The sequence below is a fragment of the Eurosta solidaginis genome, chromosome 1 (genome assembly GCF_040869045.1).
Source record: "Eurosta solidaginis isolate ZX-2024a chromosome 1, ASM4086904v1, whole genome shotgun sequence".
Classification (NCBI taxonomy): domain Eukaryota; kingdom Metazoa; phylum Arthropoda; class Insecta; order Diptera; family Tephritidae; genus Eurosta; species Eurosta solidaginis.
In genome coordinates this window covers 391455487-391472594 of record NC_090319.1, presented here as the reverse complement: position 1 = coordinate 391472594, position 17108 = coordinate 391455487, and the positions used below count along the sequence as shown (strand labels likewise).

The following is a 17108-nucleotide window of genomic DNA, read 5'->3' as shown; positions in this document are numbered from 1 at the left end:
CGAATTTACTGCAAATCCTCTTATTTGCAACCTTCTGCTAAGTTCGAATCACTAAACTGTTGAATAAATAACTCCAATATTAAATAATGGAAAAATGGCCTTTATTAAAGTACTTCACAATAACACTTATACTTTGCAACTAGCTTGCTTAACAACCAAACTGACTGATAGCTTAAATGAAACTGATGTTGCCTCTACTGTTGTCGCCTTTTTATACTGTCTGATTTCCTCGTTGCATATTTCTAGGCTTTTCTAATTGCAGAACTAACTAGTTAGTTATAAACAACTGCAACTACAGATGTATAATTTTTATAGCTTCTCTCATACCCCATGCGCTTGTATGTGTGAGCGACACTTCCACAATTATAATTGCATACCTTTACGAGCATCTCAGATAAGATATCTGCATGTGTTTGTGCATCCCTTCTCCGCTGCGTGTACGTACATAGGTGTAGACAAAATGATTAAATTATTGATGTGCATTCACGTCACTGCTTAGCATCGGCATAGAGATGGCAGTACCCCTTAGTGTTGCTAACATTCGTAACACTGCCCTCCACCTAAGTCTGATCGTGCCAATCAGGCAAATCTCTCGATCTAAACGCTGCCAGCCTTTACAAATGGATCACTTTCATTTTGGTTCGTGGTGTACCGATGGTTTGTATGCGGTACACTATATCGTTGATCCGTTTTACGACTTTGTATGGGCCTTCCAAATTGCACTGCAATTTCGGGGTTAAACCTTTTTTCCGTTGTGGGTTGTATAACAGCACCAAATCTCCTTCCTGAAAACCTGCCGAATTAACTGCTTTGTCGTATCTGGATTTCATCTTGTCACTTATAATCTTTGTTCGTTGCCTTATCAGATTGTGTATTTCTCACAGCTCTTCTTCCAATTCACCAGTGGATTTCTTGACATTTCTCTCCGCATCGGCATCTATCCGAAACTCCAAATCAGATGGCAGTCTAAGGTCATTGCCAAAAATTACTTTTGCAGGGGTTTGGCTCGTTGTCTCATGCACTGCTGATCGGTAAGGCATCAAGAATAATGGTATGCGGGTATCCCACTCTTTATGGAACTTGTCCACTACTTTCCTTTAGTGCTCCTCCAATGTTCTATTGAATCGTTCCACCATACCATCGGACTGAGGATGCAATACAGTTGTCCGTGTTTTTCGAATGCCCAATGATTTACACATTTCCTGGAACACAGCTGATTCGAAATTCCTGCCTTGGTCAGAATGTAACTCCATTGGTACACCATACCTTGCAACCCAATTGATTATAAACACTTCTGCTACTGTTTCCGCTTCTTGATTTGGGATTGGGTATACCTCTGGCCATTTACTGAAATAATCCATAACCACCAGTACATATTTGTTTCCGCCGTTGCTAGTAGGAAATGGACCGGCGACTTCCATAGCGATCCTTTCAAATGGCGCACCTGAGTTATATTGCTTCATCTGGCCGTGACTTCGGGTTTTGGGCCGTTTCGCTCTGCTGCAAAACTCGCAGTTCGCAATCCACTAACTGACCGACTGACGGCAACCAACCCAATAGAATCTCTGTTTAATCTTCTCGAGCGTCTTCGTGATTCCAAGATGACCGCTTGGACCATTATGCAGCTCGCTGAGCACGTCAGGAATCCTCTTTCTGGGAACAACTATCAGTTTCTTTTTTCTTTGACCATCCTCACTCTCCCATACTCGATGCAAGCAACCGGATATCAATTCGAAACTGTTCCATTGTGCCCAATATGACTTCGCAATGGGACTCTCTGCTGACATCTCTTCTCTGCTTGGTCTTTCGTTTCGTTCGAGCCCTTGCATAACATGTGACAGATCTCTATCTTCTAGCTGACATTTTCTTAGTTGTTCCTTGTCCCATTCATCCGTACACGTTATAGCCATTAGCCGGACATCTATAATGTCTTCTTTAGCCTCGGCCTTTGAACAGTGCTTGCATTCCAAACTACATGGTCTTCGTGACATTGCATCGGCATTTCTATGGGTACTACCTTTCCGATGTTCAATGGAAAAGTCATAGCTTTGTAGTCGCTCGATCCACCGTGCCAATTGTCCTTCCGGATTACGGAACTGCCTTTTTAACGCTGCGTGATCTGTCCTGACACGGAATCGCTGGCCGTAGAAGTATTTGTGAAAATGTTTAATGCACTCTACCAATGCCAACAGCTCTCTTCGCGTAACGCAGTAGTTCCTCTCTGGTTTTCCAATCGAACGGCTGTAATATGCAACTACCTTCTCCTGTCCATCGACTAGTTGTGATAAAAAGCCTCCTATAGCATATCCACTCGCATCTGTGTCTAGAATAAATGTTGCTTCTGGAATGGGATATTCTAACATTGGGGCAGTGCACAACCGCTCCTTTAATGTTTGGAAAGCCACTTCTTGCTCCTTCTTCCATTCATAAGCTTTATTTTTTCTTGTAAGCACATGGAGGCTATGGGCTACGCTGGAAAAATTTGGTACAAATCGGCGGTAATATGTGCACAGCCCAAGGAAGCTTCTCAATTCATGTAGGTTATGTGGTCTTGGCCAATCCTTTACAGCCTCTATCTTTTCGGTTGCAGTACAGATGCCCTCTGTCGTTACCTTGTGACCCAAATAATTTATTTCCTTTTTAAACAGCGCACACTTTTTGGGACTTAACTTCAGACCAGCGCCAGCTATTCTCTGGAAAACTTCCTCCAAGTTCTTAAGATGTTCATCAAAGTTCTTGCCCAATACGATAATGTCGTCCAGGTACACCAAGCATGTTTTCCAATGTAGACCTTTCAGTACCTGGTCCATGAGTCTCTCAAAAGTAGCTGGTGCATTACAAAGTCCAAAAGGCATCACTGTAAATTGCCAAAGACCATCACCGACACTGAAGGCTGTTTCCTCTTTATCTTCCTCCTTCACCTCATCTTGCCAGTAGCCGCTTTTCAAGTCCAGTGTGGAAAACCATTTCGTACCAGATAGCGAGTCCAGAGTGTCGTCAATTCTTGGCAATGGGTAGCTATCCTTTTTCGTAACGTCATTCAACTTCCGGTAGTCCAAGCAAAACCTCATTTTTCCATCCTTCTTCTTTACAAGTACTACCGGTGAGCTCCATGGACTAGCTGATGGTTCGATGACGCCGCTGTCGCTCATTTCTTGTACGATTTGACTCACAACTTCCCGTTTCGCCAGTGGAACACTACGAGGAGCTTGACGTATCGGCCTCGCGTTTCCAGTGTCAATTTGAGGTTTCACAACATTGGAGCGGCCTGGTTTGGAACCATCCTGGTCAAATATGTTCGCGTACTTTAGGAGCAGTTGTTTTGCCTTACTCTGATAGGTTTCCTCTAGCCCCTGCGTCCATGCCGTGATGTTATTTGAAAGATCAGTATTACTAGATGAAACGTGCTCCTGGAGCTGTTCACAGTTAATAACTACTTCAGCCTCTTGGCATCTTCCCAAAATAGCTCCTTTGGTAAAATTGAATAGTGACTTGAACTCATTGAGTACACATACCGGAATATGTCCATCTTGTTTGTCATAGCCAGGGTTTTTCCTACAAGTATGTAGTATAGTGTGTTTGCTGCTTCGACAACCCACAATTTGTTTGTCCCACAATCTCCATCAACCTTTGCCCAGATGACTGCTTCGGATTTTGGTGGTATTTGCTGACTCTCTTCCACCAGCATTCGTTTACTTCTGTAGCCTCTCTCGTAGCCGAAATTAAGTGGCACATCCATGTTCTTATATCTCATCGTCTTGCTTCGCATGTCGATCTTGATGCCTTGGTCGATTAAGAAGTCCACTCCAATTATGATTTCATCAACAATCTCTGCCACTATAAAATTGTGTATTACCGTGACGTTCCCAATTGCGACTTCATATGATACTTCTCCTAGAACTGTGGTGTCTTCTCCAGTGGATGTACGCAATCTTGCTCCATGCAATGGTCTTATTTTCTTGTTGACTAAATCCGCTCGAATGATGGAATGAGATGCACCCGTATCTACAGTCAGTAAACGTTCCTTTCCATTATGGAGCATTCAATTGAGGGAGCCAGCTGTCGCCCCTTGCGGCTGACTCGCTTTAGTTTAACGATTGAGTGGACTTGGAGATTTGCTCATCTCCTTCAGCTCTGCGTTTACGGCCACCCACATTGTTGGAGCTATTGGGACCGGTGCTGCAATGTCGTGCAATATAACCTGGGTTGCCGCACTTGAAACATTTAATAACTCCGGGATTTTTATGTTGTGATCCCTTCAGTGCTTCCAAAATTGTGTCTACCCAATCTGGTCTTTCCACTTCCACACGATGAGCTTTGTATGCTGGTTTACTCAATAGTGAAGCAGTGTCCTGGGTCAATGCATGTGATACCGTTTCTGCAAATGTTGGCTTTGGGTTTGCGTACGCGGCTCGCTTCGTTTCGACGTCCCGTATGCCATTTATAAAGCTCTGATTTTTTACCTTTTCGGTGTATTCCACTGGTGCGTCAGCATTCGCCAAATGTGCAAGCCTTTCGACATCTGACGCAAACTCCTGCAAAGTCTCATTAGCTTTTCGGTAGCGGTTTTGCAACTCTATTTGGTGTATCTGCTTCCTGTGTTCGCTTCCGTATCGCCTCTCTAGAGCGCTCATCAAAGTTGATCGAGTTCGAGATTGATCCATACATGCATGTAGGAGTACTCGCGATTTTTGCAGGGTATTAACTAGATTTCAGAAATTAATATTAAAATGTTGTCTGATTTTCTGTACACATATAAAAGAAAAGTTGATTTGAAAGACAAATGGATCATTCTTGTGTTACAGTATTTTCTCGGCAAGAGAAATAAAAAGAAGATTGCTCAGTACGTTTGAGGTAGCTGTTTATTTCCCTGCAAAAATCGTTGGATCATGTGGTCCACTGGAGTACTTACCATTGTAGTGCACTGTAATGCAGCAATGGACCATCTCATGTTTCTACACGAACATATTGTAAGCCGATCATTGCTCGTTTTTAACGATTGTAATCACTACATGATGTTTATTGGACCGTGGGTACTCCATGGAGTACTCTGATGTAATGCGGAGCTGGAGTATATGGTCCAGTCCTAGGACATCGCAATGTTAATTGGACCATAGTTTTTGTATGAATTGTGGTTAATTTTGGAGCACTAGGTTGGTCCATAGCGAGTACTCCATACATGCATGCCATGAGTACCCGCGATTTTTGCAGGGTTGTTACTTAGTAATTCTTACGGTTTTACAAAGACTTTTATTTAGCTGTATCAGCAAAAGCAAATACTAAATTATTAAGGCGCGCTGCGCAGCTGACTTGCAAAAAAAAAAAAATAGAATGTAACGGCATGGGCCGAAAAGTATGATGTACATACATATGGGGTATTCCATCCCATTTCGACCAATTTTGAACCCGACCCCTTTAGAATTGACTGACAGTTTTTCTTCTTTTTCTAGCTTACGGAAGACGTTTTTTCAGAAGTTTTTAAAATTTTTTCATCCAACTCAAAAAAAGTTATGAATTTAAAAAAAAAACACCGTTTTTGTTTTCAAAATGCTATAACTTTTTCAAAAATTGACCGTTTGGGATTTTTTTTTTTTTTAATATGTTTTTAAATGTACTTTTCGGAAAAAATTCAAAAAAATGTTTAAAGTTTTTTTTTTGTAATTTTACAGTTTTTCAAGATTTTTTGAATTTCGCCCTTTTTTTCTCATAAAAAACTTCAATCAATTCTGCAATCATCCCCACTAATCCCGGAGTGGGCCGAGAATTTTTTTTTATTTAATTGAAAAAAAAACTGAAATTTTTTTTGTATTTTTTCCGAAAAGTACATTTAAAAACATATTTAAAAAAAATGATCCCAAACGGTCAATTTTTGAAAAAGTTATAGCAGTTTGAAAAAAACACCGTGTTGTTTTTTTAAGCCACCACAAGACACAGCAGGTAGAATTGAAATTGCCCCTACCCAAAAGTTCGACCCAAAGGGGGGGACATCAGAATTCGTTTTAGAGGTATGGTTCCTTCGCCAAAGTTTCTTATTTTGATCCCTAGAATACGATTTTCACAGAGCAATGCGTGATTTTTAAATCGACCCGCACTAATATATACATTGCAGTGCCATCTACTTGCTAAATTTCATATACAGGTTAATGTAACTTAGATTAACATTATTTGCTTCAACACTTTCCCTTGTTAATTAAAGTTAAATAAACGTATAATATTACATAAATAACAACGCCTCTTTCATTTCATATAAGTCCCATCTTCAGTGAAAGAATCTTCAATCGTGTCTTTGGCAACGGTTTAGTCATAATATCTGTTAATTGGTACTCTGTAGAAATTTGTTTAATACCCAATTTGCCTTCTATCACATTTTCTCTTATGAACAAGTGCTTAATATATATGTGTTTCGTTCTACGATGAAATTCCGGGTTTTGAGCCAGTCTTACTGCTGCACAGTTGTCAACTAGGATGACGGGGATATCTATCAGCTTCAACATACCTTTAAAGAGCCTGCTCAACCAAATTGCTTCTTTAGCTCCCTCGTTTGCTGCGATAATTTCTGCTTTAGTTGTGGAAGTGGCCACAATAGCTTGAAGTTGACTCATCCAGGAAATCGCTCCTCCTGCATATTTCACAATGACTCCGGAGGTTGAGCGACCTGTCTTCATGCATCCTCCAAAATCAGCATCACTATAGACTTCCAAAATCCCTACATCTTCATTATGCCGGTAGACTATTCCAAGATCCAGAGTGCCTGCTATGTACCGAAGAACTCTCTTGACTCGTACGATGTCGTCCTGAGTGGGATTTTCTAAGGCTCTGGAAATAAACCCACACTATACGCCAGGTCAGGTCTTGTGCCAAGCATCAGATACATCAGTGCTCCAACAGCTTGACTGTAAGGAAATTTTGTTGCTTTGTCATCTTTCCCTGGTTTGGAAGTTTCTGCGTCTTTGATCATTGGAGTTGAAACTGGTTTACAATCTGAAAAATTGAAACGTTCTATAATTTTCTTTGCATATGATTTTTGACTTATTTTAATAAAATTTTCTTTTTGTTCAATTTCAAGCCCCAAAAAGTAGTTTGCTTCATTTGAGACTATTTTAAACTCTGTTTTCAATTCTCCAATGAAAGTATCCATCTCACGTGGATCTGTTGCGGCTAGGAGACCATCATCTACGTAAATCACAAGTATGAGTTTTTGACCACATCTTTCTCGAACATACAAACATGGATCAGCGCAACTAACTTTGAATCCATACTTTTCAAGAAAAGCTCCGAAACGTTTGTTCCAGCATCTAGGTGCTTGCTTTAGACCATATAGGCTTCTCTGAAATTACATACCTTGTTGGTTCCGTCCTCATACCCCTCTGGCTGTTTCATAAATAGATCTCACTCTATAAAAAGGCTGTTGATACATCAAATTGTGTTAAATGCATTCTCTCACTTGCTGCTATGCTAAGTATTGAACGAATTGTGCTCATTCGCGCTACTGGACTGAAGGTTTCGCTGTAATCGATGCCTTGACGCTGATTGAAGCCCTTAACGACCAACCTTCCTTTATATTTGTCAATGTTTCCATCCGGATTTTTCTTAACTCGGAAGACCCATTTGCATGGAATTGCTCTTGCACCTGATGGCAATTCTGTTAAAGTCCAAGTTTTATTTTCTTTTAACGAGGCAATTTCGCGATCCATGGCTTTCTTCCACTCTACTGAATCCTCACTCTTCAGAGCATTTTCAAAAGTATCAGGTGTTTCTGTCAATTGGTTGTGAACTTCCTCCACAATCATTGCATAATCTTCAAAATGTTTGGGCTGCTTTAAGGCCGATCTCTCCCTCAATATTCTTGGTGTCTGCAGCGCTTGTTCTTCAAAGTCACTTTCTTCATTTCCAGACTGTTCTTCAGCGCCGTTTAGTGGCTCACTGTCATCTTTTTCATCGGTCTTTGTCCCAAAATCGTCGTCACTTTCATCTTCTTGTATTTGATCTTGATCGTCTTCATCAGTGTCCTTCAGTGGCAGCTTGACTACACTTTCACATTCTTTGGGTCTTTCGTGGAATTGAACATCTCTCGATAGGATTACTTTGTTATTGCTCGGAATGTAAATTCGATACCGCTCATCTCCATCATACCCCACTAGGAATCCTTTTTCTGCCTTCTTATCCATTTTCTTTCTCTTCTCAGCTGGTACATGCACATAGCATGAGGACCCAATGATGCGCAAGTGCTTGATTCTTGGTTTCTTCTTCATCCATAGGTCGAAGGGGCTGACTCCTTCTTGTGATGTTTTCCCGGGTCTATTAAGAATGTAAATAGCTGACGTCACTAGCTCCGCCCATAGTGCATCTGGAAATTTAGCTTCACAGTTTGAAAACTTAAATGTTCTTGCCATCTCGACAATCGTTCGATTTTCTCGCTCACTACCGCTATTTTGCTGTGGTGTGTATGGCGCTGTTAGTCTATGTACGATTCCGTTCTCTGCTAGAAGGCTTTTTACTTCTTCGCAATCAAACCCTCCGCCGTTATCACTAAGTAGTTCCTGAATATTGTGCCCAATAGACTTTGCATGTGCTATAAACTGCCTTAAAACAGTTTTCACATCTGATTTTTGTTTAATTGCAAAACCATAACGAAACTTGGTGTAGTCGTCCTTGAAAACAACTAGAAATCGTGCCTTGCTAAACGATTCACAAAATGGGCCTACAATATCAGTGGAAACAAGTTCGCCTGCCTTCTTAACCTTTGCTGCAGTGCCGAACGGTAGACGATGTGCTTTGCCAAAAACACAGGGTTCACATATTTCTCGTTCTAGCTTAACTGTGATGCCCAACGCTCTCTTGAGCATATCTCTTACGTGTCGCCTGTCTTGGTGACCCCACCTCTCGTGATACAACTGCAGCGTCGAGCTTCCTGCTTCAGCAATACTGACTCTCTCTACGTTTTCAGCAATTAATGGTTCAATAGCTGCCTTGTACAGAGTTCCGCCTCTCTCACGATTTCCGCACAGCACCGTTTTCCCATTTACCTCCAGCCAGCATTTGGTTGAAGTCGAGTGAAATCTGCTATTTTCATTTCTGTCTTGAGTTGCTAAAACTGAAAAGAGATTTTTAGAAAATTTTGGAACATACCAGACTTCAGCTAAGGTCATCTTTATTGTGTTGTCTTCAGTAAATGATGTAACTTGAATAGTTCCTTTTCCAACAGCTTTGAGAGCATCTTTTCCAGCGGCGATGATGAGACGGGGATTTCGAAATTTTTGGAACTCGACGAATTGATCAGGGCAGTTCGTTACATGCCTTGTGGCTCCATTGTCAATCCACCATCCCGATAAACTGGTCTCCACTTGATGAATATCTTCACTGATGCTACACAGGGCTACATTGGTAACTAGTGCATTGCTCTGAGGGGCGTTCTTTGGCGGTAGTCCATCAGCAATCCACTTTTTGCACGTGGTTACCCAATGTCCCTTCTTTTTGCAATAGTTAAAAATGTCGTTCCCTTTTGACCTTTGTGATCCTCTTTCTGGCTTAAATTTTCCGCTTTTCGCAAGAAGTGCTTCTCCGGTGATGGCCCCAGTGGCCTTTTTAAAATTTCTTTCGTACATGTATAACTGCGTAATCAGTTCTTCAAACGTTCTTTATTCATTCTTCGACAATAGCATCCAACTGGATCTGAAATTCTCGAAGTCACTAGGCAAAATTTGCAAACTAGAATAAGACCGGGAAGTTCGTTCTCATCTTTTAATCTCAAACCATTATTTAGTTCGTTCCATAGGTTTCTTAACTTAGCAACGTGCGTCGAAACATCTTCGCCATTACTCCAATCAAACGCAAAAAATTCTGTACATATTTTAAACAGTTGATCTTTTGACGATGCTTCGAAATTCAATTTAAGTGCTTCCCACGCCTCGTGCACTGTCTCTTTGTCCATTATTTTCTGATAAACGACATCTGCTACTGAACTCAAAATCATGGATTTTGCATAACTGTTTGCCTTTCGGTACAAATCATTCTCCTGCTTGTGTTTCTTGACTTCACTTTCTGATGCACATTCTTCCAATGGCTGTGGTTTCACCAGTTTGCCGTCAATTGCATCTAGAGCAGCTTCATGGTAATCTAGCAAATCTCGCACCTTCCTTTTCCAGATTGGCTAATCTGCTTCGCCAGTCAGAGGTTTGATGTGTTTTGCCAGTTCCATATTAAAAGAAACAAGTAAGGAAGGTTAAGTTCGGGTGTAACCGAACATAACATACTCAGTTGAGAGCTAAGGTGACAACATAAGCGAAAATCACCATGTAGGAAAATGAACCGAGGGTAACCCTGGAATGTGTTTGTATGACATGGGTATCAAATGAAAGGTATTAAAGAGTATTTTATGAGGGAGTGGGCCATAGTTCTATAGGTGGACGCTATTTAGGGATATCGAGATAAAGGTGGATTAGGGTTGACTCTAGAATTTGTTTGTACGATATGGGTATCAAATGAAAGGTGTTAATGAGTATTTTAAAAGGGAGTGATCTTTAGTTCCATAGGTGGACGCCGTTTCGAGATATCGCCATAAAGGTGGACCAGGGGTGACCCTAGAATTTGTTTGTACGATATGGGTATCAAATGAAAGGGGTTAATGAGCATTTTAAATAGGAGTGGGTTTTAGTTCTATAGGTGGGCGCCTTTTAGAGATATCGCCATAAAAATGGACCAGGGGTGACTCTAGAATGTGTTTGTACGATATGGGTATCAAATGAAAGGTGTTAATGAGTATTATAAAAGGGCGTGGGGCTTAGTTCTATAGGTGGACGCCTTTTCGAAATATCGCCCTAAAGGTGGACCAGGGGTGACTCTAGAATGTGTTTGTGCGATATGATCACATTAAAGGTATTAATGGGGGTTTTAAAAAGGAGTGGTGGTAGTTGTATAGGTGGCCGCCTTTTCGAGATATCGGCATAAAGGTGGACCAAGAGTGACTCTAGAATTTGTTTGTAAGATATGGGTATCAAATGAAAGGTGTTAATGCGTATTTTAAAAGGGAGTGATCCTTAGTTTTTATTTATTTATTTATTACGGCTTTCCTTAGCCTAACTTAAATCTATTTTACATGTTTATAATTGTCTTCTGGACTATGCAATCTAGAATAGTTACATCTATGTCCTACCTTGGAGTACTATGGATGGGAGACTTCCAGATCATGCGAACAAAGTGTTGTGCTTGTGTAGAATGTAGGCATTTTACGCATTTTAGTAAAGCTCGAAAAATATAGTTGGGCAATAAATAAAATGAGGTTCGATTATAGATCTGTAGACGATGATTATATACCTTCTATTTAAATATTTGCAGGTTCGTTGTGTAAAATATAACTTTTTCGCTATTTTTCCTACCGTATAATCCACGTGCTCGTTGAAATTCAGCTTATCATCTATTTTTATTCCCAAGTATTTTATGGTGCTGACTTTTTCAATTAGTTCGTTATTTATATTTAAGTTTTGTAGCTCACTGTTTTGAAAATTGCGTCTAGATATAACCATAAATTTCGTTTTATTGACATTCACTTTTAGTCTGTTTACGCATAACCAACCATATACGCTGTTTTGATCTTCTTGCAGCTTAGCATATATTTCAGTAATATTGTTCCCACTTATCATCAGCAATGTATCATCAGCAATGTATCATCAGCAAACAATTTTATTTCACAGTGCTTAATGGAGCTAGTTATATCATTAATATATATATTGAACAGTATGGGTGCCAGCACAGACCCTTGAGGTAGACCAACAGGTACCTCCCTTTTATCCGATACGGATGTTCCAATCACTGTTCTTTGGTATCTGTTAATTAGGAAGTCTTGAAACCATTTTAGTTCTATACCAGAAACGCCAATGTAAGAAAGCTTTTTCAGCATTAAGTTTTGGTCGATCGTCTCGAATGCACGTTTTAAATCCAAAAACACAGCTAATATGTGTTTTTTCCTGCTTAAGTCTTCTTTCCAGTTAGCTACAACCAAATTCAAAGCACTTTCACAGGAATGTTTCTTTCGAAAACCAGATTGTTGAGGTATAATAATTACATTATCTTCTAAATATTTTACCATCTGATTTTTTACCACTGTTTCCAAAATTTTTTCATCACATTGTAACGTGTTAATAGGTCTTATCTCCTCAGCTTTGCTGGTATTTTTAACTTTTTCTAATGGCACAACTATAGAAGATTTCCATAAACTAGGAACTAGACCTTTATCTAAGCTCTCATTAACAAGTTGAGAATAGAAAAAACCTGTATACGTTATGGAGTCTTTAACGACTCCTTCCGACAAAAGTTTCTTCCCTCCAATTTTATTTTTGAACTTACTTACTATATCAACTATTTCTGAAGTGGATACTTTCTGAAACTTAAAAACATTAGGGCCATTTAGCTCATCTATAGTACCTTCATTACTAAAAGAAGTAGGAATATTCATGTTAATCTCCAATATACTATCAATGAAATAGTTATTCAAAGACTGCGCTATTTCATTTTCCTCTGTGTAGAGTTGGTCGTTTATTTTAATTTTTTTAATACCATCGTTTTCTTTAGCCATGCTTATGGAATTTTTTAAGTTTTTCCACATGACCTTACTATCACCAGCAGTATGGTTGATTTTGTTTTCCATGTACTTGGCTTTTTTTTATCTTAATTAGCCGTTTATATTGGCGTTTTGCACTATAATATGCACTCCATTCTCCAGTGGATAGGCTGATCTTGTAAAGATTTAGCTTACGTTTATTTAAGTTAGCTAGCTCAAAATCATACCACTTGTTCATAAGTTTGACACTGACTTCTTTAGAGTATGTCAGGGTGGTCACTGCGCTTGATAGCGTATTATATAGGAATGTTACCTTATTTTCGATGCTCAGATTTTCAAAGTCAGTGTAGTTAAGCTGTCGTAATTCATTAACAAGGCTGTCGCTTGTATAATTTTCCCAGGAAATTATTGTTCTCTTCGTTCTCATCTGAAATAGTTTATGTAATTTGATTTTGAATTTAATCGTTTCATGATCTGAAATCTGAAACTCTTCTAATTTTAAACATGATATAGAGCTACTATCTGTAAATAACAAGTCGATAGGTGGACGCCTTTTCGAGATATCGCCATAAAGGTGGACTAGGGGTGACTCTAGAATGCGTTTGTACAATACGGGTATCAAACGAAAGGTGTTAATGAGTATTTCAAACGGCGTGGGGCTTAGTTCTATAGTTGGACGCCTTTTCGAGATATCGCCATAAAGGTGGACCAAGGATGACTCTAGACTTTGTTTGTACGAAATGGGTATCAAATGAAAGGTGTTAATGAGTCTTTTTAAAAGGGAGTGGGTCTAAGTTCTATAGGTGGTCGCCTTTTCGAGATATCGCCATAAAGGTGGACCAGGGGTGACTTTAGAATATGTTTGTACGATATGGGTATCAAATGAAAGATGTTAATGAGTATTTTAAAAGGGCGTGGGGCTTAGTTCTATAGGTGGACGTCTTTTCGAAATATCGCCATAAAGGTGGACCAGGGGTGACTCTAGAATGTGTTTGTACGATATGGGTATCAAATTAAAGGTAGTAATAAGGCTTTTAAAAGGGAGTGATGGTAGTTGTATATGTGAAAACGTTTTCCAGATATAGACCAAAATGTGGACCAGGGTGACCCACAACATCATCTGTTGGATACCGCTAATTTATTTATATATATAATACCACGAACAGTATTTCTGCCATGATTTCAAGGGTTTTTTATTTCGCCCTACAGAACTTTTTCATTTTCTTCTACTTAATATGGTAGGTGTCACACCCATTTTATAAAGTTTTTTTCTAAAGTTATATTTTGCGTCAATAAACCAATCCAATTACCATGTTTCATCCCTTTTTTCGTATTTGGTATAGAATTATGACATTTTTTTCATTTTTCGTAATTTTCTATATCGAAAAAGTGGGCGTGGTCATAGTCGGATTTCGGCCATTTTGTATACCAATACAAAGTGAGTTCAGATAAGTACGTGAACTGAGTTTAGTAAAGATATATCGATTTTTGCTCAAGTTATCGTGTAAACGGCCGAGCGGAAGGACAGACGATCGACTGTTTATAAAAACTGGCGTGGCTTCAACCGATTTCGCCCTTTTTCACAGAAAATAGTTAACGTCCTAGAATCAATGCCCCTACCAAATTTCACAAGGATTGGTACATTTTTGTTCGACTTATGGCATTAAAAGTATCCTATACAAACTAAATGAAAACGCCTATTTTGAAATTTTCTTTTACTTTTGTATTTTGTGGCACCATATTATTACTGGAGTTGAATGTTGACATAATTTACTTATATACTGTAAAGATGTTAAATTTTTTGTTAAAATTTGACTTAAAAAAAATTGTTTTTAAAGTGGGCGTGGTCGTTCTCCGATTTTGCTAATTTTTATTAAGCATACATATAGTAATAGGAGTAACGTTCCTGCCAAATTTCATCATGATATCGTCAACGACTGCCAAATTACAGCTTGCAAAAGTTTTAAATTACCTTCTTTTAAAAGTGGGTGGTGCCACGCCCATTGTCCAAAATTTTACTAATTTTCTATTCTGCGTCATAAATTCAACTCACCTACCAAGTTTCATCGCTTTATCCGTATTTGGTAATAAATTATCGCCCTTTTTCGGTTTTTCGAAATTTTCGATATCGGAAAAGTGGGCGTGGTTATAGTCCGATATTGTTCATTTTAAATATCGATCTGAGATGAGTGCTCAGCAACCTACATACCAAATTTTATCAAGATACATACCTCAAAATTTACTCAAGTTATCGTGTTAACGGACGGACGGACATGGCTCAATCAATTTTTTTTTCAATCCTGATGATTTTGATATATGGAAGTCTATATCTATCTCGATTCCTTTATACCTGTACAACCAACCGTTTCCAATCAAAGTTAATATACTCTGTGAGCTCTGCTCAACTGAGTATAAAAATGCAACACGTGGAGAATTCTTATTTGTAGGTTTTTATTCATTTTCTTGTTTTTATAACTTGCGTAAACTGGTACCTTAACCTGTTACAGTATTTTCTCGGCAAGAAAAAGAAAAAGAAGATTGCTTAGTCCGTTTGAAGTAACTGTTTATTTGTTACTTAGTAATTCTTACGGTTTTACAAAGACTTTTATTTAGCTGTCTCAGCAAAAGCAAATACTAAATTATTAAGGTGCGCTGCGCAGCTGACTTGCAAAAAAAAAAAATAGTGTAACGGCATGGGCGAAAAGTATGATGTACATACATATATACATTACAGTGCCATCTACTTGCTAAATTTCATATACAGGGTAATGTAACTTAGATTAACAATATTACAACAATAATACATCCGATCATTGCTCGTTTTTAACGATTGTAACCACTACACAATGTTTATTGGACTGTGGGTACTCCATGGATTACTCTGATGTAATGCGGCGCTGGAGTATATGGTCCGGTCCTAGGACATCGCAATGTTAATTGGACCATATTTTTTGTATGAATTGTGGTTAATTTGGAGCACTCGCTTGGTCCATAGCGAGTACTCCATACATGCATGCATGGAGTACTCGCGATTTTTGCAGGGTAACCGCGAGCAAAAAACAAACCATTCTTCCATTCTCTGGCCATTCGCGACAGCCCTTCTCCCTGTCAGCTATTATTTGACAGGTAAGAATGGCAATCGAGGAATTCACTTGTATGAATTAACAATGCTCAAATGCTTGTTTGATATAAGCAAACAATTTTTAATATTTTTTTTTTATAATGAAATTAAAACAAAAGTATTTTTAAATTTTCTGATAGAAATAACGTTATTATGCAGCCTTCTTTTCTTACCTGTGTCAGAGCTCCAAGGCCTCCAGGCCAATCATGAAGTGCATAAGGATCGTTAGGGTAAAATGAAGTTGGGGTCTTTTCACCATGCCGAAAAACCTATAAATATTAAATAACATGATAATTCATATCATGTAATGTTATAATTAACGCAAACACGCGTGGTAAAAGTCAAATTCTTAAGTTGAGAACTATAATATAATATATGTATATCTTGAGACACACAAATAAAAGCCATTCGGGTTGTTCAAACCTTTATTCATGGAAGTTAATCTCTCGTGTATCGAGAGATATAAAAAATTAAAGGTGCGACGAACCCACTGTTCACCGATACTGATTTATTTAAAACTAAAAACACGAACAACTTCAATTGGACAAATAATAATTTATTGCGTGCCACTTGCACGTCCCAAAATTAACTGAACTAAACATCTGAATTAACTTATTAGCTAACCCATTACTGCTAACTACTTATGCTGAGGTTGCAGTTCCCACATTTCCCAAGTCGGAGGCTTGCGCGTGTAGACAGGAATTGCTTATATAGCAATTCCCATGATTTCAATAATTTCGATGCCTGACCTGTAGTGGAATTCACTAACTTATAACGCTGCTATTTGTCGAGATTTTAATTAACGATTTTGTCGCTTGCCTTATCGATTGTACTATTCACTAACTTAAGGCTTCATTCTGTATTGCGAACGATAGCTCAGACGGACGATTCGCCTCCAAACGATTTCTTCCAGGTAAGTAAATGCGGTATTAATTTCTTTTTTTTTTTCTCTTTTGATATCGCAGTTATTCTTGTACCCCTTAATTGACTACCAAGTCGAGAAATAATATCATGAGCCAAGTCTGGGATTAGTCGGTACAGCTTTCGAAACTCCGTTGCATTCAAGTGGAATGGATTATCTACTTCTCTAAGAATGTGTCTCTCCACTGGCAATGGACTTAGTAATTCTTCATCCTGTGATAAAACGTACGCCAAGTACTCAAATGCCATTTAATTTACAGGCCAACCTAATATAAACGCACGCAAGTCATTTTCTGCCAAAAATGTCTCATGCACATACAAGTTGTATGAGAGCAGCCGAAATTGAATTTGCTGCGTAAAAACCCAACTCGATTTCCAATTTTTGTTCTGCGTGACATTTCGGTTTGACGTTTGCACACATGTTTTACATTGTCGCAACGCATGCCTATTTCGGTTAGGGCAAAAAAGGTGTTTATATGCGTGCACTACGCAAACGCAATGCGTTTTTAT

At 38.9% G+C, this 17108-nt stretch overlaps 1 protein-coding gene across 3 annotated transcripts in view; it reads right to left on the bottom strand.

Moving 5' to 3' along the window:
- LOC137238488 (lysosomal acid phosphatase) overlaps nucleotides 1-17108 on the bottom strand; it is a 118857-nt gene that overhangs the window by 68540 nt on the left and 33209 nt on the right. For 2 of the 3 annotated variants that reach the window (XM_067763540.1, XM_067763539.1), the window contains exon 2: nucleotides 15851-15946. The exons of the other annotated variant lie outside the window; for it this stretch is intronic. In XM_067763540.1, coding sequence (XP_067619641.1) covers nucleotides 15851-15946 — 96 coding nt within the window. The remainder of the gene's footprint in view (nucleotides 1-15850; nucleotides 15947-17108) is intronic. 3 annotated transcript variants of the gene reach the window in all.